General features: G+C 38.6%; 3 protein-coding genes across 4 annotated transcripts; 1 reads left to right on the forward strand and 2 right to left on the reverse strand.

The window, feature by feature from the left end:
- Positions 1–133: 133 nt before the first annotated feature.
- On the forward strand, positions 134–6,210 carry LOC120109069 (chaperonin-like RbcX protein 2, chloroplastic). The gene is made up of 5 exons (XM_039122802.1): positions 134–1,221; positions 5,465–5,556; positions 5,656–5,713; positions 5,794–5,859; positions 5,935–6,210. The coding sequence occupies exons 1-5, from the start codon at positions 895–897 to the stop codon at positions 6,055–6,057; spliced, it is 666 nt and encodes a 221-aa protein (XP_038978730.1). The 5' UTR covers positions 134–894; the 3' UTR covers positions 6,058–6,210.
- A 1,930-nt stretch (positions 6,211–8,140) lies between these two features.
- Positions 8,141–12,127, reverse strand: LOC120109070 (G-type lectin S-receptor-like serine/threonine-protein kinase SD3-1). Its single transcript, XM_039122804.1, has one exon. The coding sequence runs from the start codon at positions 11,282–11,284 to the stop codon at positions 8,987–8,989; it is 2,298 nt and encodes a 765-aa protein (XP_038978732.1). The 5' UTR covers positions 11,285–12,127; the 3' UTR covers positions 8,141–8,986.
- Positions 12,128–13,976: 1,849 nt separating this feature from the next.
- On the reverse strand, positions 13,977–22,384 carry LOC120109071 (heterogeneous nuclear ribonucleoprotein F-like). 2 transcript variants are annotated; one of them, XM_039122806.1, is made up of 3 exons: positions 22,342–22,384; positions 14,198–14,963; positions 13,977–14,137 (listed from the first exon to the last, which is right to left on the reverse strand). In XM_039122806.1, the coding sequence occupies exons 1-2, from the start codon at positions 22,353–22,355 to the stop codon at positions 14,213–14,215; spliced, it is 765 nt and encodes a 254-aa protein (XP_038978734.1). In that variant the 5' UTR covers positions 22,356–22,384; the 3' UTR covers positions 13,977–14,137; positions 14,198–14,212. The 2 variants fall into 2 exon arrangements, with proteins under 2 accessions (XP_038978734.1, XP_038978733.1); XM_039122805.1 differs by having other exon boundaries at positions 13,977–14,963.
- Between the last annotated feature and the right edge of the window lie 471 nt (positions 22,385–22,855).

A 22,855-nucleotide genomic window follows, 5' to 3' on the forward strand; every position in this document is an offset into this window, starting at 1 on the left:
CTTTTAATGTTTACAATTCCGCCTCAAGTGTAGCTTAGATTTGACATGTGAACTTCACATAGGTGCATGGATTAGGTTCACAATCTTCTTTTTTTTTTATAAAAAAAAAAAACAAAGCCATTTTTTGAACTGGCTTGCATGTGAATTGCACTTGCACTCTTAATGAGACCTATTAGTCCACCACCTCACTGTCCCCCACTTCCCCAACTTAAAGGAAAAGATTTCGAGGAGGCAGCAGGCGTCTAAATTGGTGTTTGAGTAAGTATACCAGCGGGCGTCTAAATTTGGCTCTGTGTTCAACATGAAATGTGAAATTCACACTGTTGCGTGGTCAAACGCACAGATTCCACGTTGCACGGCATACGTGGAAGGATACAAACTCAAAGACGACACGCCACGGCTCCTCGCAATCAGGTCGCGCGCAAACCGTTCAACGACTTCTCGAGTTCCAATTTCCTGGGGCCTCAGGCGGAGAATCCTCCCAGCTCGCTTTGGAATCTCGCATCCAACCGGTCCAATGAATCCTCGCCACGCATGACGCCGCGCGCAGCCTGGCTGACCGAAAGCGTTCAAAGTCGTGCTGTTCGATGGCGGCCGCGGAGAGAGGGGGGTGTGCTTGCTCTCTTTGGACCTCAGAATTTTGTTTGGCGACGGTTGAAACCAAACCCTCTCGCCAATTATTACGTGCCCCCCTTGCTCTCTCTCTCTCTCCGTCCCAGACTAAAAAATCTTGAATGCCCTGTTCCGCTCCTCTTTGATTGCCAATTATTTTTTTCTTTTTGCAGTATTTTCCTCGCCCCTTCTGGATTCTAGTTAGAATTTGATATTGAGAAGCTATTCTTTCTTGCTTTCTGTCTCGATCGGGTGCTGTATTGGGAGTTCTGGGCCGGTGAGATGGCGGGAGCTCGGTCGATGGTGATCGGTTCCGTTGCCGTCGACTCCCATCCCTCCGCTTGCCTCTGCGTCGACTCTCTCCCCCTCTCCAATCTCAATTTCAGGGGAAGCGGGGATGCTCACAGGATCCCGACATGCCGGAAGGCGTCGAGGTCGTCGGCGGGTTCTTTGGAGCTGAGCAGCTCCTTCGTCGACACCTGGCAAGGCCGGCGTCCCTCCGCACGATCCAGGAAGCAGCAGAGCAAGAGCAGGAGCAGGAGCAGGAGCCTTATTGTCGTGAATGAACTCGCCGGGCAGTATGAAGAGGGCTTCGAGGATGTTCGTGTGGTACGTGGAACTGCTCTCTAATTCCCACTCCTCTTTACCCCCTCTCTTTGCTTTCGTCCATGAGTAATAGATATTGCCACAAGTGATTTAATTGAATCGTTCCTATACAGTTCTATTGATCTGTTATGTGTTTGGTGATGCTGTTAGATTTATATAGAGCTGACTGTCAAGGACTCCTACAGTACAGCTACAGCAGCTACTCTGGGCCACTTTTTTTTTTTTTCTTACATTGATTAAATTGGGATGAGATTTGCTCAACTTTATTCTCAAAATAAACAAGAAAAATCCCTGGAATTGTGTTACTTGAATCTATGTTTTAGGTACATGGTTGTGGTGTGCTTGTAAGTATTTATGCACTAGGATTTTTGAAAAAAAAAAAGAATAACATGTTTTGGCAGTATGTATGTGCCCATAAGGCAAATCTCTATGCTTTTCTTCCTTTTTTTATCTTTTTCCTTATGGTTGGATTTGGGACAATGACATGGTATATGTTCAAGACTAACGAAAGCATAGAGAAATCTGTTCAAGCATCTAGATATCTTCAATGTGTTTATTAGTTAGTTGGATTAAGAATGCTTGAAGCATGGATATAGATGCTGTCTTGCCTTTTTCTCTATCTCTCCCTCCAATGTTGCTACTCTGTTTTATGGAAAGGATGCTAATATATACTTGTGGTGTCTGACCACAAAGCTGCGGCGAGCCCAAGGATATTCCATCTTGTAGGAAAGAGAAAAAAGATGTTAGAACTTGAAAAAAAAAAAGGGATTGCATGCTACTGTTGTTGGAAAGAAGGCCTTGTAAATTACTGCTGCAATCACATTGAAGGCCTTGTGCTTACAGGTAGAGGCTTATCGGTTTTACTTGAAGATATGTGTTAAGGAACACTAAATTGTAATTTACTATAATGAAAGGAAGATAATTCTTGTTGTGGTTGGAGTTGCCTAAGGTGAAGAATGTGCTTAGATGCAAGGGACATGAAAATAATAAGAACCCGTTATGTGGCAACGAGGGTGTGGATTGCAATGATCTGCTTGGACTTGGTTGATAAGCACCTAAATCAATCATGACATCTGTACGAGTATGCGGTGGTTGCAACTAGAAGAAATCAGCAGGTTAACTAGAGGAGCTTATTGTGAAAGGAAGGCTTTTTTTTTTTTTTTTGAAAAAAATATAGTAATCTAAGGAATAAATGGTTCATGCTAATTTATGAGGCGCCAATGCCATCAAGAAATATGCAAAATGGCTGGGATTTGTGTTAGAGAATTGTTCACAATTCATGTCTATTACACCGTAGTGTTTAGAGATAAAAAATGGGATTTTCAGGTGGGAGCTACAATTCTCTTCTAATGAGCTGAGTTTCATAGAGTTCTCTATAGATTGAGTTGCAGCATTTATGTTGGGATCTTACACAACTAAAGTTTGTGTAAATATTCCTTTTCTAGAATTTGATGTTTGCGAGAAACAGAGGCTTGAGAGGAGGTTAGAGAGATGTGATAAGTGAACGGGAGGAAAAGGCAAACGGGAAAGCAGGAGGGGATGTTCTTAAGGTGTATACTTCTCAGATGAAATTCCTTATCAGGTTGTTTCTCCTGAAGTCAGATGTTGGGTATCATTTAGATTTTGCAATTCTTAACTGGTTAAGTTGATTTCATCCAAGAGAAACTGGGTAAGAGATGTAGATGACCTAGGAACATATGATGCTTTACGTTGGGATTTTATAGAGCCTTCTGTCTATCGATTCAAGATTGGATCCATAAAAAGATATTCCATATGCTATTTTTCTCCTTTCTCTTCTGCAAACATATTACTTTTGAAATTTGGGGAAGATCTTCCATAAAATTTTAACAATACAGACAAGATAAAGGAACAAGAAAATGATGAAACTTGTAAACAATCTATATCTTTGTTGGTTCAGTTGTTGCAACCTTGTGGTCTGAGATTGAGAACAGCTCGGTCATGTAGGAGTCACCGCAATCTGCAAGCGCTGTCCAGTTATGTAAGATCAGCTTACCATATTATGTATTGGAATGTTTGTGATTTATTTGGAGCTTTTTAAATTATTTATGATTGTTTCCCATATAATACCAATCCTACTCATAAGTGGGGCTTGAGATTGATGCTAACATAGTTGGTTAAGTCAATATCTAGTGTTCGCTAAAAAAAAAATAATCACCTTTTTTATTGATGTGGTCTTCAAAACAGACAGGCTGTACAAGGTAGAAATGATGCTCAATATTCATATGTCACATGAAGTATAGAGTTATTATGCACTTGATATATCTACTGCATTCATTGAAGATACCTCTTATTCAAGAATTAAAGTGTCTCATGTCATGCTCTTACTGGTTCCGAGCTAGCACATGTAGCATCATTGAGTAGATACTTAGGAAAATGTCTTGAACAGATAAGCATACTTTTTGTTTAATCTGTAGAAACTAACCTGTAGAAATCTGGATCATAAAGTTTAAATATTTGTCTGGTTTATATATCATGTGCATTGCATTTTTCAAGGAATTTCTCTGTAGAAACTAATGTTATACGAACATGTTGTATGTTGGCAAAATAAATAAGCCCAGAGTTCTCGATAGAAGTATAGGGGAACATATACTGTGTTTATAATTAAGAAGATGTTGTAGTAGCCATATATTGGCTGTACTATGTAAAGCTCATACATTGTTAGTACTGTGGAAGCTTATACATTGTGAGTTGCCTTGATTGTTGATCTTTTGTCTAATGCAGAATACTGATTTTTCGCTGTCCTTGTGTCCAATCTGTAGATTAACCTTTAGTAAAAAAAATAGGTGATAAATTTAGATGGTCAGACACATGTTTAAAATGGAAAGGCAAGGTACACGCCTATACCACGATGTATTGGTCTTTACAGGTGACTACCCTTTCATGACACATTGATATGGACTGATGCACATCATGACAAGCTGTCACCAGTAATGTGGAAATAGAAAGCCTTTCCCTGTGTCAATAACTTTCTAGCGCAAGTCATATTGCAAATGCAGTATGGTATAAAGATCACCTTAATCCTTAAAAGTTGTCGCTTGAAGTTGTAGACAGTTGTAAAATGAGTGTAGTATTCTTTTCCAATCACCAGTCTAAGTTGTAGAACAAAGGTGTCTGTCACTAAACTTGATGCTCTGTTGTAGTACAGTGTTGATTTGCAACCCACCTAGATGTCCAATGTATACAGTTTCCTATGTTATAAAATTACTCTATGATGTCTACAATGATTAACTCAATATAGCTAAATACCAATTAGTGGAGGCATGCATTATTTTATGAAAACTTTTAAAGTTCTGTCACCATGTGATTGGGGGCGAGGGGTGGAGGAATTTGATTTCTGTGGAAATTCCATTTTCAGTTTTGTTATTTCCCAATAGAATCTTCAAAACTGATTATGGAAGATTTATGAATGTTATTGTCATGCCTTCTGCACTAGTAGAATCATTTAGTTAGTTTCTCTGTGGCTTAATGTTTTAGTGGGCTCAACTTTTGCTTGGATATGCAAGATTGGTGACATTCAGTTTGAATCTGTTTAAGGAAACATTCTTAGGATTCAGAATGTTAATTCAGAGAAAATGGCTTTTCTAACTTGAGAAACTACTCTGACGATTCTCCTTCTTGTTTCGTTTTGAGAACTTGGTAGTTTATCGACAGTTGATGTTATTTTTACCTTATGGTATTGGTGGAATGAACTAGGGAACTTCCGCTAACATCTAGTGGCATACATAGTATTTGAGTCGTGGTGCTTTATTACACATTGTAATGAGATCTGGCTTTTGATCCTGCCTATAAGATTCTACAAGATGTTGCTTGTGTATTTTTGCTACCAGAAAAAAAAACTCATACATAGATCATAGTTTTATATACATTTTCTTTGCAGGGCTGCAGTTTAACGTACTTATGACTTAATCACAGTAATGTGAAAAATTATGCTGTTAGCCATTTGCTATGTATTGAGAGAAATATCTAAAAATAGCCCTTGTAAAACTTAGCTTCCATAAGTGATAATATGTTGCTTAAGCTATTGATTCCATAATCTGATTTTCAAGTTGTAAATCCATTGCTATGCTACTTCTATAAATTTTATTCTTTTCGGATATTGGCTAAATGTTATCTTGTATGAGATGGTTGTCTGCACACATAATTAACCAAACCTGGAGTAGGAGTTTACTGTTTATTCGAGTGTATGGTGTTTTTGAGGCATAACTGTGAACTTCTTGCCTTTCAGCAACTTATCAATTACTTCACCTACAAAGCCGTAAGGACTGTTCTTCACCAGCTTTATGAAATGAACCCACCAAATTACATGTGGTTCCATAAGTAAGTCAATTTAAATTCCATATTTTTAATATTTTATCCCATATGTTAGTGCAATGCATATCATGGCCTGCATGCTTATAATCATATGATATCTTACAGTTTTGTTGCAGACAACAAACCAAGTGATGGCAAACAATTTCTACGTGTTCTTGGGAAGGTAACATTGATAGCCTCATCAGAATGCAGTAATTTATTCTGAAGTCATAATTACATGTTCTCCCCTCGTGAAATTTGTAGGAGAAGCAAGATCTAGCGGAAAGAGTGATGATTACACGCCTTCACCTATATGGTAAATGGATTAAGGTAATATGCGTAAATGTAATTTAGAATCACAGCTTATTCAATATAAAAAATAAACTTAGTCCTTTTGATGACCAGAAATGTGATCATGCGAAAATGTATCAACAAATTTCCGATGAGAACTTGCAACTGATGCGCGAAAGGTTAATGGAGACAGTCATATGGCCATCTGATGACACAAACACAGAGAAGATTGGCTGACAACTATGGGTGCAGTTGCAATATTATGCTCATCTTGTAGTATAGTTGATTACTTTTGTCACATTCTCAGTGATTTTCATCTCAAGAATTCTTATGTATATATAATCTTGCACAATCTAATAAGGAATATCAGGTGGTCTCTTTATGCTCTTATGATGTCAGGGTTTTGTATATATTAGCTTGTTCAACTCTATATTTGGTAGTTGATTTATCTGAAAAAATTAGGGGGAAGGGAGAGAGCTAGCTAAATTAGGGGATATTTGTTAATCATGATATGATGATGATATTATTAATAATATATTATAAATATAATATGTGAGAAAACCTCTTTGTATCGTAACTTAATACATATTTAGCACCAGGAATGAAGGATATTTAAGCTCCCTCTTGGTTTTACCCTCTTTTTGTGTGGATCCAAAAGCCATTGGGATTTATATTCTCATGTCCATATAAGTCATTAGACATGAAATGAATTGGAAGGCGAAACTAATGTCTTTTCCACCACAAGTCCTACCAACCCAACATGTTCAATTTTTTTTTTTTTTAAAAAAAACTAATGTGAGCCATATATTTTCAAAAATATCCTTAAATTAGTGAAATATGATGCCTGGACTCTCCAAAGAGTGAGATTTACAACCAACCAACGTAGCCAAGCAATAAAGATAGATTGTTCGAATTTTTGTTCCATGCTTTTCAACAAGCCCGACTGTAATAAATCAAGGGTCTACAGCAAAACTTTAATGTAATGTGGGATTTTTTTCTAATATTGTGTGTGTGTGTATATATATATATATATATATTCATGATAGAGCAACCAGTTTTTACATTTCTCAATGTTATAATTTATTTTTTTCATCATCTTCTTGTAATTTCAGAGCGGTGTTGGGTTGTGGAACTCTCATTGATGTTAAACTCCATTTTGCTTATTGCGGGTCTGAGTTTGTGTTAAGATAGCAAGCCATATATTTCCATCCTTAATTTTTGTTTTTTTAAAAAATACTTTTAGGAGAAATCACAAATCACGAAGTAGAATGTATTGCATTTGAAGGACTACAACTAAAAATAATATTTTTGGAAAATAATTTTAGAACAATTAGATACGATAATTATAAGATGTAATTGAACAAAATAGGTGCGCTACCATATTTTGTACAACTGAAATCTTTAATCAAATATATCTCTGATAGACAACACAAAAGAGAATAAAATAGAATCTTCAATTGAGTAAAAACAAAAAACTATGCTCGCGTTTTCAAGCTGATGTAGAAAAAAGAAATTACATAAAATTCAACATTGGCATGGTGTGTACTAAGTGTTGGACTAATTAATATATGATTATCATTGTCTTCCATATATGTCTTTTCAGGTTCATCAATATACAGTTACTATGGAGGGTGAAATGATATTTAGTTTTGCACTATTAATCCCAACACATGTCAATTAGATAGATATAAGCCAAGAAAAATTACTGGATTTTTAAATAAAGTGATATTTGCTATTTCATAGTTGATTACTATTTCAGTTTTCATCGAGTTTCCTTTCGTATTTTCTTCACTTCCTCTCCTCCACTCTCTATTAACCAAATTCTTCCATGTAGTCCCAATATCCCTGGTAGCAAATCTTCTTCTTCATCATACCCTAAGATAACTCCCACTTCAATCCTTTATCATATTGTTTTCTATTGGATTCAGTAAACAAATCATTAATTGCTTTCTTGTTACTAAATTGTCATAATCTTTATTTTTTAAAATTTTCCCCACCTTTTTTTATATATACTAAGTTTTGAGATTGTCACCCCCTGCGTATGAAGTGGATATTTTATGCTTTATGGTTTCACGCTTTCAATATGACCGGATAGAATCATAACTTTATAATATAAACAGATTAATTTCTAAAGTCCGATTAGCCTGCCTGAACCAAAACTTGGAAATCTAGTTATCAGTTCGAACATAGCTGACAATAGGTTAGGTTGGGCTCTGACTGGATAAGTTGGGCCAAACATGAGCCCAGGCCAACATTTTTCGTTATATTAAGCCCACCCATTCGATGGGATCGCTCCATCTGTCATTTACCTTGAAAATTTGGGACTCACCATCTGTGTTCGTATGATTTATTTTCACCTAATAAAATTTTCATATATGTTGAGATACCAACCAACTCAGCAGGGTAGCAGTTTACTTCTTGCTTCAAATTTATTCCATCTTCTCAAAAGAAAAAAGAAAAAAAAAAAGTAAAGAGGACTATAAGCCTTGAGAATCCTGTCATCTGATTACCGAGTTGTATGAACAGGCAAGAGAAACATAAACAAGAGTCATAAAGCAGATAAGATTACTTGGAAGTAAGCATGGTAATTTTCCAAGGATTTCACCAAGAAACACAGACTCAGAAGAAACATTTGCAACAACTTCAAACAACACAATAACCAACTTTAGACAGCTCAGAGGGGCAAACAAAAAAAACCTTCATCAACTAACATTGACCATGGAACTGTACTAAAGATCTCCAGGTGATCTGAAATTTTGACGGCAAACATTTAAGACTCGAAACAGTTTTAACTAAAATGACCTGCACTGTAAGTTCTCACAGACACATGGAAACTTCATCTGCTGATGAAAATTAGTGGCGTTAACCAAGGAACAGGACAAGGAATTACTCATTCAGATTAAAGCAATTCATATCAACTATATGATGAGAAATATTTGAAATTCAAGACAAAATGACATCTTGAAAGTAGAAACAGCACTCTTCTGAGTAGTAACAGTTAGGCTGCTAGGAAGCTCTCCTATGCTATCCTATCATTAACAATATCATCCACCCCTCTTCCTCCCTTAAGCTTCCGTGCATTCATAAAATCGCATACTTATCCTTGTTGCTGACATTCTAAATCATTTTCCATGCTGTCAATCTTGGATTCTTTACAGGATCAGATTCATTGTATAGAATGTGATTCCTCCAAGGACTTCAAGCAAGGGTAGGGAGGTGGCGGAGGATCGACGGATAGCATACCTTCCAACACTTTCAGTACTTCAGCCATCATGGGTCTCAGCCTTGCATCAGTTTGGATGCACCAAAATGCAACCCTTAGCATGCGTTCCACCTCTTCCAAATCAAACTTTCCTGCAATCCTCGAGTCCACCACCCTCGCTGCTGCTCGTCCCTCCGCCCACTCCTTGTAAGCCCAGCCGCACACATCCCCCCCTCCTCCTCGGTGGCCACTCACCATAGTCACAATCATTTCCCCAAACCTCGCCACATCCACTTCAGCCCCCTGGCTATTTTGGCCAGCATTGCCTCTGACCCTCGCCAGGCCGAATCCAGTCACCTTTGCTTCTAATTCTTCATTCAGAAGCACATTCTCCCAGTTCAGGTTCCCATGGCTGACAAATTCCCTGCACCCAGAATGCAAGTAAGCTAATGCTCTCGCCACTCCTATACATATATCCATCCTCTTCCTCCAAGTTAGCCTCCTGCTCAGTTTAGCATCTTCCAGCCATTTATCGACTGAAGCGTTCTTAATAAACTCGTACACCAAAAATCTTCGGCCGGAATTGCAACTATATGCCAACAACCTCACTAAGTTCTTATGGTGCGTGCCTCCCAAAACCGAAATCCAAGACTTGAACTGCTTCTCTCCTATGTCTTCCCCGCATTCCGTGTCATATTTCAACTCCTCGACCGCAGCTGCCCGGCCGATCGGAAGCACACCCTTGTGCAGATTCAGCCCAAGCTGGTGCTTGAAGTTGCTGGTTATATCTTTCAGCTCCGAGTAGGATAATGAGATCAAACCAACCGAGCTTCGACATGGAAACCTTGCGGCTCCTGAGCTCTTGATGGCTTTCCTTCTCCTCAAGAAGTAGAGAAATGCACCGACTTGGAGCGCCAGAAAGGCAGCAAGCGCGCCTGAAGCCGGCAGAACAGCGGAGGATACGTGGAGTCTGGATGATCGTCTGAGTAAAGAAGGTGAAGATGCGCGAACTTCTCCAGGTAGTGCAGGATATGGAACGAAGCAGACTTTAACAAAAGAAATGGATGTCAGAGAGGGGTGCTCGTGACCTGTTACGAATCGAGTTCTTTTCATTCTGCACTGAGCCTTACCATCATTAGTAACAGTGACTGACGTGCAATGAGGATCCTGTGAACATGAATTCCTGCAAAGCTCGATGCTAGACCGGGTGATAAAATCTTCGGGTGGGTAAATTCCATATAAGAATGTGTGGTTAAGTGCGATCATAGTCGATCTAGCATCGCATGCCTGAATATCTGGAGCCAAACAGTTTGAATTCGAACTGGAGCTTGATCCGCCGAAGGGGCACTTGCAAATTGTATCCCCTGAGGGAGTGAAAGCGCAGATGCCAGACAAGCCACAGGTGGCAAAGACATCGCACTGATTCTCCACAGCTTGCCACGCCTTCTTCCACGAGTTGGAAGGGGAGCTCCATGAGTACATTCGAAGATTGCCATCCGAATCCAGCTTCAGAAACCGAAAGCTCGCAGAGGAATCATTATGATCATCTCCGAACCTCGACCAAACCGGCCTCAACCTCACGTCGAGAAGCTGAAATGCCCCTTCTCCGGTGAAGACAGCCGCAAGTATCGGTTCTGAGGAAGTAGCTTCAGTCTTCCAGTAGGTGACGTTAGTTTCCCAGCTGAGTCTCAGCTGGCCTGAAGCATCCATGGACAGACCATAGTAACTTGAGACAAAATTCGAGCTGGCCGCTCGGAGCGTCTGCGAGGAGGTGAGGTTCTGACCTGGAAGAAGCGTGTCCGAAGGAGTGCCGAAGCTCTGCCAGACAACATCCCGGCGTGCATTCGAGAGAACGAGATTTCCATCGTCGCCGAGACTGGCCCAAGCAACGGAGGAATTGTGAGTGTTGCTCCTCCAGACCGTAGCTCCCTCGGAAGAGTCGAAGAGAACAAGGTCTCCAGCCTCATTGAGTTGAAGAAATGAATCATATCCAACAGAAACATGAGCCCCGGCAACCCAGACAAGGGTTCGCTCGGGAAGCGGGATCGATCTCGAGTTGAAACGAACACCAACTCCGAATCGGTTAGGCTGGTCGGAGTGGTTGAAGAACCCGAATGCGAAGTTCCCATTGGGGGAGATCCAGTAATCATGCTCTGCAACAGAGAGCTTGGAACCAAGAGGAATCCGCGAAGCTTCTTCGGTGTCGAAGAAGGCGACGGAACAGAAGAAGATTGGGAACCAAAATACTTGATGCTTGCGCATCTCTAATCAATGCGGTTTGGAACTTGGAAGTAGCAGGAGCTGGAGTTGAGAGAAGCGGCGAAGAATATTTTTTTGGGAAGTTGATCGAAGGAAGTCTTTCAGTCGTCACTCAGGAAAAAGAAATCAAAGTTGATCCAGAAGAGCGGAAAGATCAAAAGATGCGGGAGAGTTTGAGGTGGGTCTTGGGAGATGGGATGGCACTGGCGGTGGATAAAAAGAGAGGCTGAGGCTGAGGCTGAAGACGAGAGAGAACGCGTGGGGAGAAAAAGGTGACGCTCGCTCGCAGAGTAGATGAACCCAAAAACTATTGATGCCGGCAATGAGATTTATCGAAGAAAACAGCTTGTTTCCCAGTCTGGGAGTACAGGATTTTAGGACGGATGCCACCACCGTTGTATTTTCTTAGATATGAATTGAAACGTTCGCAGCCCTTTTTGTGAGAAAAATCCAAACCCTTGCGTCAGCTCTTCTCTCTCTTTTTGGCTGTCTTGACTCTTGGGGCTTTATAACCTTTATTTGTGTTCCCTTCATTCAGTTTAGGCCGCGGCCTTGACGGACAAATATAACAAAATTTACCGATAATATATACAAGCGTACTGTTTTTGTCTGGCTGAAAATTCAAATCCATTCAAATTTAATCAGCCTTCCATTCAAATTCAATACCTAATATTCTCGTCAAACTAAGAATTTAAATCTATTCAAATCTAATCGGCCTTCATGAACTTGTGCTACAATATCTCCTAATCCATATAGACTATAGGTCGAGTTCGCTTTGATATTATTTGTAACAACCTAACACCTCATCTAAAATAGCTAGCCGAAATTATTTTTTGAATTTTTTAGTCCTGTATAAGTATTCAAGATCTCCTCGACGAATAACCGATGTGAGGCTAAACATACGCCTGTACAAGTCCTCACACTTGTTCAGTCTTCAAAATCTAGGGAATATAGTTTACATTACAAAGTTTTCTTATGTAAAAATATAAATGAATTTTCTATCATTTGGCATGACAGAAAACAAACATGGAAAGTAGAAAGATCATCTAATACATATAACAACTCAGCTGGTTTTCCGCTAGAATAAAGTCCTCACTAGAAATGTGCTTTCGTACCTGCAAGAATATTTCAGAGGAAAATAGTTATAATTCTAAGTGGCCCGACAATGCGACCAAGGTTTCGATTCTTCTTCTTGCTTCAGTGCGGTCGTAACGAATTATCCGATGACTCATGAGTGCTGAGTCGGAACATTTGAAGAGCGACGGTGTTCCCCCACCAACCTCGCAACCTTCTTAGAATAGACACCAAGCCATCGTAGCCACGACAATGGATTATGGACAATTTAATATCGCCCAGAGGCATGGTTCTTCTCTCGGCAATCGAAGTTAATAGGCCGTGTGACTCAACAGGAGAATGGTCTTTTTCTGGGAGGACATCAATTACGAAGCGCGTACGCAGATGCTGTGGGTTTTGGGGAAGGTGATGTTTAACTAAACCTTATTTGGCTAACACTAATTCACATAATCTTGGCCAATCTTTTATGTGGCGTTTATCTTTGGAAGAACGGCTTTACCTACTCTTTTAGACCTGGATAAATTTACTCATTAAATTGATAGCATGACAAAGTAGGCTGTCCACTTTAGTCCCAATGCAAGCACGTGAAACTGACGAGATTTTTGTAGGGTGTCGAGCTAACATGGGTTCCAAAAGATCTCAACATGTAAAGATTTTTATACTCTTGATTTTTCTCGAGTCGTATTCAGGAATTCGTTCGAAGGAATTGCCAATTATAACTCAGAATCATAGGTAGATTAGATTAAAAAAATGCACATATTCATGCTTATACAGAAGGAATAAGGAACAAAACCTAATATATTTGAAGTATAATCACCTGGGCATCGGCGACGGTTCCGGGTTCTTGCTCTATGATCTGCCATTCTAGCTTCCTCTGTTCTCATAAAATGTCCCCTTCCAAACAATACAAGTGGATCGATCACCTTAGCCAACATAAAAATGAACTTCAACTTTAGCAATTCTAAACTGTTTAAAAATATTCTTGATTCAACAAACAAAGCAGCTCATAGTCCATGATGAAAGCAGATATATTTGAATCTACTTGGAAAGAGAAGATTCTTTTTGTTACCGGAGAGATATCGCCGCCACTCCTCTTTTGTGCGATGAAATAAGCATCTTGCTAAACTCTTAAACATTACATGTACATCATCAATTCTTGACAGAAGATGATGATAAGGAGGAAGACGTCCCATGCAGTCCCAAAACCAAACATAAATACTAACTTCTCTACCACACCCAACTACTTGATCAGCTTCTCTAAACCTGGAGCAAAGATACAATCAACAGAATTACTTCTTACATGCTTAATATCTTCAACCCACTCTTTTGCATACCATGCATTTCTCAGTTTCTCCATTTACAAGCACCAAGCATTCTATTACACCTGTTACGGCCGATGTCCTAAAATTAAACCAATTTTTACTCCCACCGAAATCCTGTTTTCCCAGCCCATATGCTTCAAGCCTATTAACATGCTTCCATTTATCTTGAACAAAAAAAAATAATACAACTAAATTGTCAATTTGATCGTATCAATCACTAAACTCATTCGGAGTTCTGCAGATCAGGTTATATAACAGAAAGCAGAGAAAAAATAATGTATGAAGAGAAACACAAGATGTAGGATAATAGATCTAACCCCTTCTTTTTTTGCAATTAACCAGATTGAACACACCATGAGATAATCTAATGTTGGATCAACCATGCGTTGGTCAGACCAGCATTGTCATACATCAGATGATATGATATGTTGCAACAAGTTTTCAATACAAAAGCATAGCATAAACAATAGAGTAACTTCAGAAATCTACCAACTACAGGGTGTAAACCTGATCTCCTTGTTACCGTTCACCAGCCTCACCGTTTAATAGCATCGTCCATCTCCTTGGGAGTTGAAGGAAACAACTCTATATAACGACTTCCGAGTGTCATTCTATCCCTTCCCATTGCAGATTTTGAATCTTCTGCATTTGCAAACTCGACAAAAGCTTCCCCTGTTGGCCTGCCATCGGAGTTCAGCACAATATGAACACAGTCCTCTGAGAGTTCGTAGTCCTTAAAAAAGTCCATCACATCATCTTTCCCAGCAGAATATGGCAATCCCCTCATCCGTAGAACTCCAGTATGCTCAACTAAATCCTTCCCACCATCAGCTGACCTTGCCCTCGGAGCACTGCGACGTGGAGAACCACCCCTCATATCAGAAACTTCATGTGCAACGGCACTGTAATATTCCTGCCTCTTACTCCTATAAACCTCAATATACCTCCTACCCATGTTCTGCCTATTTCTCTGAATGGCAAAATCTACTTGCAGAGGATATGCCAATACACAAAAAGCTTCCCCGCTGAACCGACCACCTTTATGAACAAAGAGAATGTCGAGTATGTCCAGACCACAGAAGAAGTCAATAACATCTGCTTCCGAACAATCAAAAGGAAGGCCGCGCAATCGGACAACGGGGAATGGTGGAGGTTGGCCAGCATAAGCATAAGAAGGATTGTACATGAGACTTGATCCAACAGAAGCCCCAAAAAATGAGGAACTCGAATCAAATTGTGGTCGCTTCAACCCCATTTCACGCCCATCACCTCCATCCATGTATTTCCTTCAGTCCCATACCCAGAAAATAAAAAGGCACAAGACATGATAGAACACCTGTTAGCGCTTCAAGTAACTTGTCCATCCAAATGCTTGGGTAGTTACTCTACCATTAAGTTTATCCATAAGAAAATATTAAGGTCAACAAGAGAATGAATTGCAGTATGTACTACAATTCAATTTGCCTGCACAACTACAACTTGAATTGGCTTTATCTGATAGAACATTACAGTACAACTAGGAAAGCATTCATATTGATGCAGTTTCAGATTTCTGAATGAACCTTATAAAGCGACGGAAAAAGATGAACCATGGCTTATGGACAGCAATGATACAATGATTTTAAGCACGTATATTGGTAAACATCACCTAATCACAACACTACAAAAAAAAAGGACAATTTCCTAAGAGATCTTGAGAACGCAGAAGCCAGGAGATGGGCCAGGGAGCAGATTCAATCTGTCTATATGAATTTAATCAGCAAAGTGGAATATTAACTTCGCATAAATACTGTAGAATGACATAGAAGACACAAATGTTGAATGACCTATGACATATAGCATTTGAATCTACAACCTTGCATATACATTTTAAGAATTTTATCAGTAAAACTAGTTAACTGTAAATGTATAAAAATATAGATATTCTAAGTTATATAAAAAATTCGAATAGCACAAACAGACTCATGATAAACATAAAGTTCGCCTATGATAGGAAAAGCTTTATCTTTGATGATAAATATTTAAAGATCCAAAAAGAAATGATGCACATTACATTATTTAATAGATAATAACATGGTTAGTCTTCCATCATCATTGCCATTGGATCTTCTATTACCTTCGTCTCCCATAGCAAATCACCATCTCCGCGAACAACTCTGTTGTGGCCAACGGTTCCTTCACCAATATCTCCCCTACCTATTTCATCACCACCAGCCACCACTCTGATGTCTCCTCCAACCACATGATTGCCTCCAACCACTACTTCAGTGATACCCTCAGCTCTGGCACTAACAAACTTCACCACTCCCTGCATCAAATCCCATGGCTCTCCCATCGTCAAACCCAACAGCTCCCGCTCCATTGAATTCCATTGCTCCACTTACATCGAACTCCACTGCTCCCCTCACCCTTTGCCGAGCCCCATCCCTGCTCTCTAACGCAACTGCGTTCTCCTCTTCCTCCTTCTCACCCTCCTCCAGTGAGACTCTGAACTCCGCCATCTACCTCCTCTGCCTCCGGCAATAGGAGGTAGTTCCATTCAACCTCGCCTCCTTCGAACCCAATATTCGGGACCCCAGAGTTGCTGTGCACAGTGGCCGAGAGGGGTAGGCGTGTGTGATGGGGTGCCAAGGGCAATCTATGATGGAGACCGAACAAACAAGCCGGAGGAGATGGGACACACGATAGTAGCGCGGGAGCTAGGAAAGCAGGACATCAGTTGTCTTATTCAAGTTGGTTTATTCTAGGATGAGGCCTAAATAACCCTTTTTTTCATTAAATCATAAAGCATCCATCTTAAAGTATGCAGTACCGGACCATCAAATGGTTCGATGAGCTCAGACCTAACTAGAACTCCATTAAACATGGCATATGACTAACTTTTTTACTAGATGTGCACATTGATATGTGACTTATCAAGAAAAGAAAATGTGGATGCAACCTTACAAATGTTACTGTTGGACTAAGGCCAAGTGATAAAGCTAATAGTGAGATCAATAGAGCAAAGGAAAAATAACATAAATTGAATATAGTAAGAAACAAAATTGAAAGGATGATCTAGATTCCAAAAAGAATAAGCCAAAAAAAGCACAAAATCATCTCAACAGAATCAAAAAGTTCCACAAAATCTTGAAAAATTTAAACTAATTTGTGGATTGTTTGCACATTTGCAAACGGTTCTAAGATTTTGGCAAAAGTTTAGGAAACCAGAGTTCTAAGTAGATGTGATGAAACATGAGAAGACATTGAGATATGTATGACCAAAGATCCAAGTCACAAAAAGATTTGAAGCAATTGAAACTCAAGTTGAATTGTCTTTGACCTTTACTACTTTATAAAATTCAAACATATCTAAGCACCGCCTCATGAACATATTAGTCTTCAATCCCTCATAAATCAGATTATGTAAGCTAAGAGGAAAAAAAAAGTTGCCTTCCAGTCTTCATATCTAAGGCTTTTTAAAAAAATAACATTTGAAAAAAAAATCATCTGGGGAATCATCAAGATGCAATAATTCCAAAGTAAAAAAAAAAAATGCATTTCCAGTGGCTGTGCATCAGCCTCGTGATTTCAAACACTAGTTGTCAGAACAGCTTGTACAATGGCATGATTACACATGCAGTTTGGGCTTAGGGATAAGCCATTGACAACAAACAAAAGTATAGGGTAGTGTACAAGAGTCCAAAGAACTAGGATATGGGGGCATTTAAAAAAGGTGGTGTTGCTCAAACAAAATGGAAGGATTGCAGATATAACTAGTTTAAAACTGAGATATAAACATGAATCAGTCACAAATGCAAAGTTACTTATTTGGGGAAGGTAGAAATAAGAAAGTGGGAAGTCTGAATGCAAAGACGCTCCTGTTTTACTGAAGATGCCCTCCATAAAAAGCAGCTTGGAGCTTTTGAAGCAAGATGGTGGAATTTTGGAATCAGGATAACCCAACCACACGTCTAGAGTAAACAAGTAATATTGAGAATGAAGTTACAAGAAAGGTCAAATTCTTCATGTGCGCACTAGACTCAAGCAATAGATACTTGTCTAATAAAAGCCATGAGGTAAGATGCAAAAAAAAAAAAAAAAAAAAGATGCTTGGTTAATGGAAATGTTTGTCGAACAACAACGATCACTACATAGGAGGATCATCCAATATGCAGGATCAATATGAACAAGCACCAATGTATATGGAATATGTATGCAAAAGAATAAAATTGGAGAGAGAAACAATATGAGTTTTATTAGTTAAAAAACTTACAAGATGCACAAAGACCCTAAGGCTATAATCACTTCAAAGAATTGTAACTCCAACATTAGACCCAGGGTCATTACACTCTCTCTAAAATGCAACCAGCCTGCTCTACCATGATCGGTTAAGGCCAAAATCAAATTACAGCACCTCAAAACTAATATTTTACTCCTTTTAGAACCAATTATACTTGGATATGTGTATCCAACCCCAAAGTGCCGTGTCAATATTTATTCGAGTATCGATACGTATCAGACACATGGGATACGCACCAAATACGATGCCTATCAGGATTTTTGAGTCGGTGAACTGTTACACTCTGCTAAAGGTGAATCTAACACCACTCTTTGCAAATCCAAGCTCAAAAAAGAGGAGTCTAGGCATGGAAAAGGAAAGGAATGGAGGGGAAATAGAGAGAAGAAGATACAAGAAATCTAGTCTAGAAATACTACTAGTCTACCATCCAAAATCCCTTTGCTTTCTCATCTGCTGCTCAGCGCTCTCTCTTCCATTGTTCATTGTTTTGCCTAACCCCAATAACAGGAAAATGTGTACTGATGGGTTGATGGCAGGGTAAAAAGTGCATCTACGCATTCTTGATATAAATTGGGTTTAGATCCACCAATCATGGGAGGTTGGGGATTTTCTGGAACCAAAATACCAGCTTCATCCTTAGCTGAAAGCTATAGCCAGTTAACATCCTATCTAGACACCTTCTGAAATTTATTATAATAGGCAATTGCGACCCTTATCATGTGGCCTCTAGTGCTAAATGGTAAGTGGCTATACAAGCATTTAAAAAGAAAAGTAGACAGCTTATGCCAGCTACAAAAGGAGCAAAAAGAAAAATGCAACGCATCATCTATTTATTATTTTTATGCTGCTTGTTTATGTAACTAACTAATGAAACATAAATGCACCCAGACCCGAGTCCCCATGTCCGGTTTTATCTGCCCGCAACCTGCTTATACAAACAAGTTTTGTAGCAGAAATTTAAAATAAAAGTTACAACAGGTGCATTACACTATCAATATTTTATCCGAATATTTATCATTTTATAATGTCTTGTTCAATGTTTTCATTTAATAAATTATGAAAATTTAAGTATATTTTATAAAAAAACCATTTTTCTATATGTCTCCATATCTTATTATTACTATTTGCAGAATATGCAAATAAATTGGATTCTCATGTCCAGGTCCCTGCAACATTGAGTAGAACACAAAATCATTCACCAATGCATAGCATTAAGATCCTGATTCTAGTAATAGAACCCAGAGTTGATCGTATACTCGACTCCTACTCAATTTCAAACACAACTGACCACTATTTTGATTTCCCTCCATTACTAGACCAAAACAACTACGGACATCGACCATATTATCACACACCCACCAACAACACTTGACATCTAACAACTTTCTCCCTCCAAAGTTTTGATTGTATCCCACTTGGCACAAATTGGGCCACTAAACCACTCAAAACATATTTGTCACAAGACCCTGCTCCTATTACATTGTTCCTATTCCATGAACAGTTCAAATCCTATTCTAGCTAGAATAGAGAATAATGTTGATACAACTAAAATTTAGTCCTGGCAAAACATGGACGAGCAATGACCATCAACAATGTTATTATGAAAGAGCTTCAGAGCTACAGTACCATAAAAGCAAGTGCATTAGATATTTCCAAGAGGATAGGTAGAGGGAGGTTAGTGTTTGTTATATGATCATCAAAATAGAATAAAATAATCAACAACGAAGAAGTAAAGGTAAAATATTTCCTGGTAATTAGATATATGCATCTCGAGGAACCATGACTACTTCCAAACTTGGAAATGAGAATAGTGCCAACCAAATCTAAAAGGAATAAGGAACACCAAAAGATTTCCTTTTAGAAAAAGTAATTACAATATGAAGAATATCATGAGGTTTGGCTACAATGAATTGTTAGAAGATGCCATTTCACAAACAACTATGATATATTTCCATCAGATACTCGGCACATTGGGGTTATCGCTTTCCCAGGCCTTTCTTCTAAAATTTAAGACATACAAGCCTTAACAGAGTCACTACAAGATTCAAACAGTGCGGTCTTTGATGAGATTGCCTCTGTCAAGGGAGGCTAATTACTCAAAGATAAATTGGTGTCCTTTAAAGGTCAAGCAAACATTAAGATATCTTAAAAATGTTTTTCAATGTTATAAGCAAAATTAATCACAGTGTCACAATGATAATAATTCTACACTATTTACAAGAAAGTTATAAGCGACCTTGTGGCAATGTAATGTTATCAAACCCTGCTTATAAATTAAAAATTCAAACAATTATAATGTGAGAATGCATGAGCCTTCATACAGAAGTGATGCTGGTTTAATAATCTATTCTCTTTAATAGCTAGTTCAGTGATGAGCTAATAAAGATTGCTGGTAGATTAAGAACCAACAAAAGCAAATAAATAGGAGCATAATTAATTATAGCCATTTATCTATGTTTTGCATGAGTCAACTAAAAAATGTCATTCAGAGCAAATTATGACAAAAACGTTACACTAAAATGGTTCGCTAAATTGTTGTCTTTCAAAGTGGTCAATGTTTGATATGCCTGGTACGAGGATTAAAGAGTTTACCAATACCTCATGTTGTGGAGGACTTGAACAGAAATTGGGATACAATTGTTCAGTTGAACTTCCCTCATTTTGGGCCTGGAAAATGAGTGGGCTGAACTTCGCCAATGTGATGCCTTATACTATCTCATCTTTTAAAATCTTTCTAATATACCAAGGGAAGGAGAGGAGACTTGGGAAAAGAGGTCCATGGTTCTCTCTTTGCTGGAAACAAGAGAAAGGTAGGTAGAAGAAAAGGAAGCCATTGGAGAGAGATGTTTGCTCTCCATTTAAGAGGGATTTCATCACCAGGTTTATAAGCATCAAATCTACCTATCCGGGTTAATCTCTTTTGCCCTTCAAAGGGCTTTCTCTATAAGTTTCGCATCCATTATTTTTGGTGAGTTTTTCCTACAGTCTTGTTACTTGTAATCCACCTGTTTGTAAAGTATAGCTTGTTACCTAAGAGTTTCTTAATGGTGTATGCCTCTACCTAGGACTAGAGAGGACTTGTGTCCAATTACTCTCCTATAGTGGATGAGACTTAGTTAGGTGTGGCCCAATGGTCTTTCTCTTTGATAGTTTTCTTTATAAAAATCTTAGCGTACTCTTTTCTTTGGTTGGTATTGGGTGGTTATTGGTGAATACTTGCATTGATTGATTTAGGTTCCAATACCTGATGCTTTCTTCCCCAACAAAAAGCATGATACAAGGGAATGTATCATGCATCAGCCCATATGGACAGTCTTGGCCCATACTAGAAAAAATCATGGCATGCTTTTGCGATTCCATCTTTAGTCGATAAACCTATACTAGAGACAATTTGCAATCTCGAAAGGTTAGATTCACAAAATCAAAGATGAAAACGAGGGGGAAGAGAGTCTAGGATGGATCCAAGATCCAAAAGGATGAGCATAATTCTTGGAAAATCTTTAGATCTTCTTGCAAACATGCAAATGTATACAAATGTTGGATTTCCCTTGTCATAAAATCCCTGCTTGCTTTAACTTCACCAAGGATTGGTCAAAAGTTGGAAAGAGATGAGTTTCCCCTGGTTATCGCCAAAAAATGTATAAATAGTTTTTTAGAAAAACTCATCCAATTCGCTTCAAAGTTTCATATTTTTTTGTCTGATGTATCCCCTACTTATTCTCTAAATACATGGCGATTTGCACACATGCATGCACACACACAAAATAAAATAAAATAAAATAATTAGTTCCAGTCCAAAATATTTTGATTTCCTTATTTTGGCTACGGATAACGTCAATTTCCACCAGTCAGTGAACTAAAATATCTGTAATTAGAGCAACATACATAATAAGAGTGTGTAGGATTGGGGTTTCCTAAGTAATCTTCTATACATCAAGTTCTTTGCCTTCGATAAGATTATAGTTAGGACAACTCTAGAATGTAAGGAAATGAAAATAATTCAGAATCATAATGCAACCTTAAGAAACCAATCGCAAACAAGGTTAGCAGAGATTCCTAAATCGTAACCCAGAAGAAAGAAACCAATCCCATAAAATAAAGGACTAAAATTTTGCCATGATTAATTCATGGTAAGAGCTTTGGAATGTGGGAAAAAACAAAAAGGAAAGCAAGTTCAGTCCCACGATAGCAAGAACTATCAATAGAACACACAAACCCAGACCAACAGCACTGATCCTAACAAGAAATCGAGAAATAATTTTGATGATACCAGACCGAAGCATGCGGGGGAATTAAAAAGGAAAGAAGAACAGAATATATCGTGGGCAACATTGATCGGCAAAAAAAGAAGAGAGGAGGAGTAGAAACCCTTCTCGGTTCACCTTTTGGGAAACATTCTTCTTCTCCCGGCACTGATCTGCTTTCGCCCCGCTCTCTTCGGGTCTGGGGAGCAAATATCAGGGCTTATAACAGAACTACAGACTAGGGTTCGGATTTCCGGCCCGGCCCATTTTGGGACACCGGTCTACCGGACTGCCTTGGGTGGAGGCCCGCGAAGGGGTCTCAAGGCTCAACAGTTACAGAGGCTGCTTGAGTGAGGAAATAAAAACCCTATTAATAAAAACCATATTTATTTTAATTAAAAATAAATAAAATTTTGAAATTATTTTCTTATTCTCCATCACGATGGTCTTATAAATATTTTTTGGCACATCTATCTATTAAGAATATTTTAGTCATTTTAATTTGATACCGTTAATTTTTTAATGGCATCAGATAATGTGGATATATATGCAAAAATAAAGATTTAAAAAAAATAGATAGCAAAAACAAGTGTTTTATGAGATATATATGCCAATGTCAATTTTGAGAGGTTATTCATGTAAAATTCGATAT

Source organism: Phoenix dactylifera, unplaced genomic scaffold (assembly GCF_009389715.1).
Source record: "Phoenix dactylifera cultivar Barhee BC4 unplaced genomic scaffold, palm_55x_up_171113_PBpolish2nd_filt_p 001769F, whole genome shotgun sequence".
Lineage (NCBI taxonomy): Eukaryota > Viridiplantae > Streptophyta > Magnoliopsida > Arecales > Arecaceae > Phoenix > Phoenix dactylifera.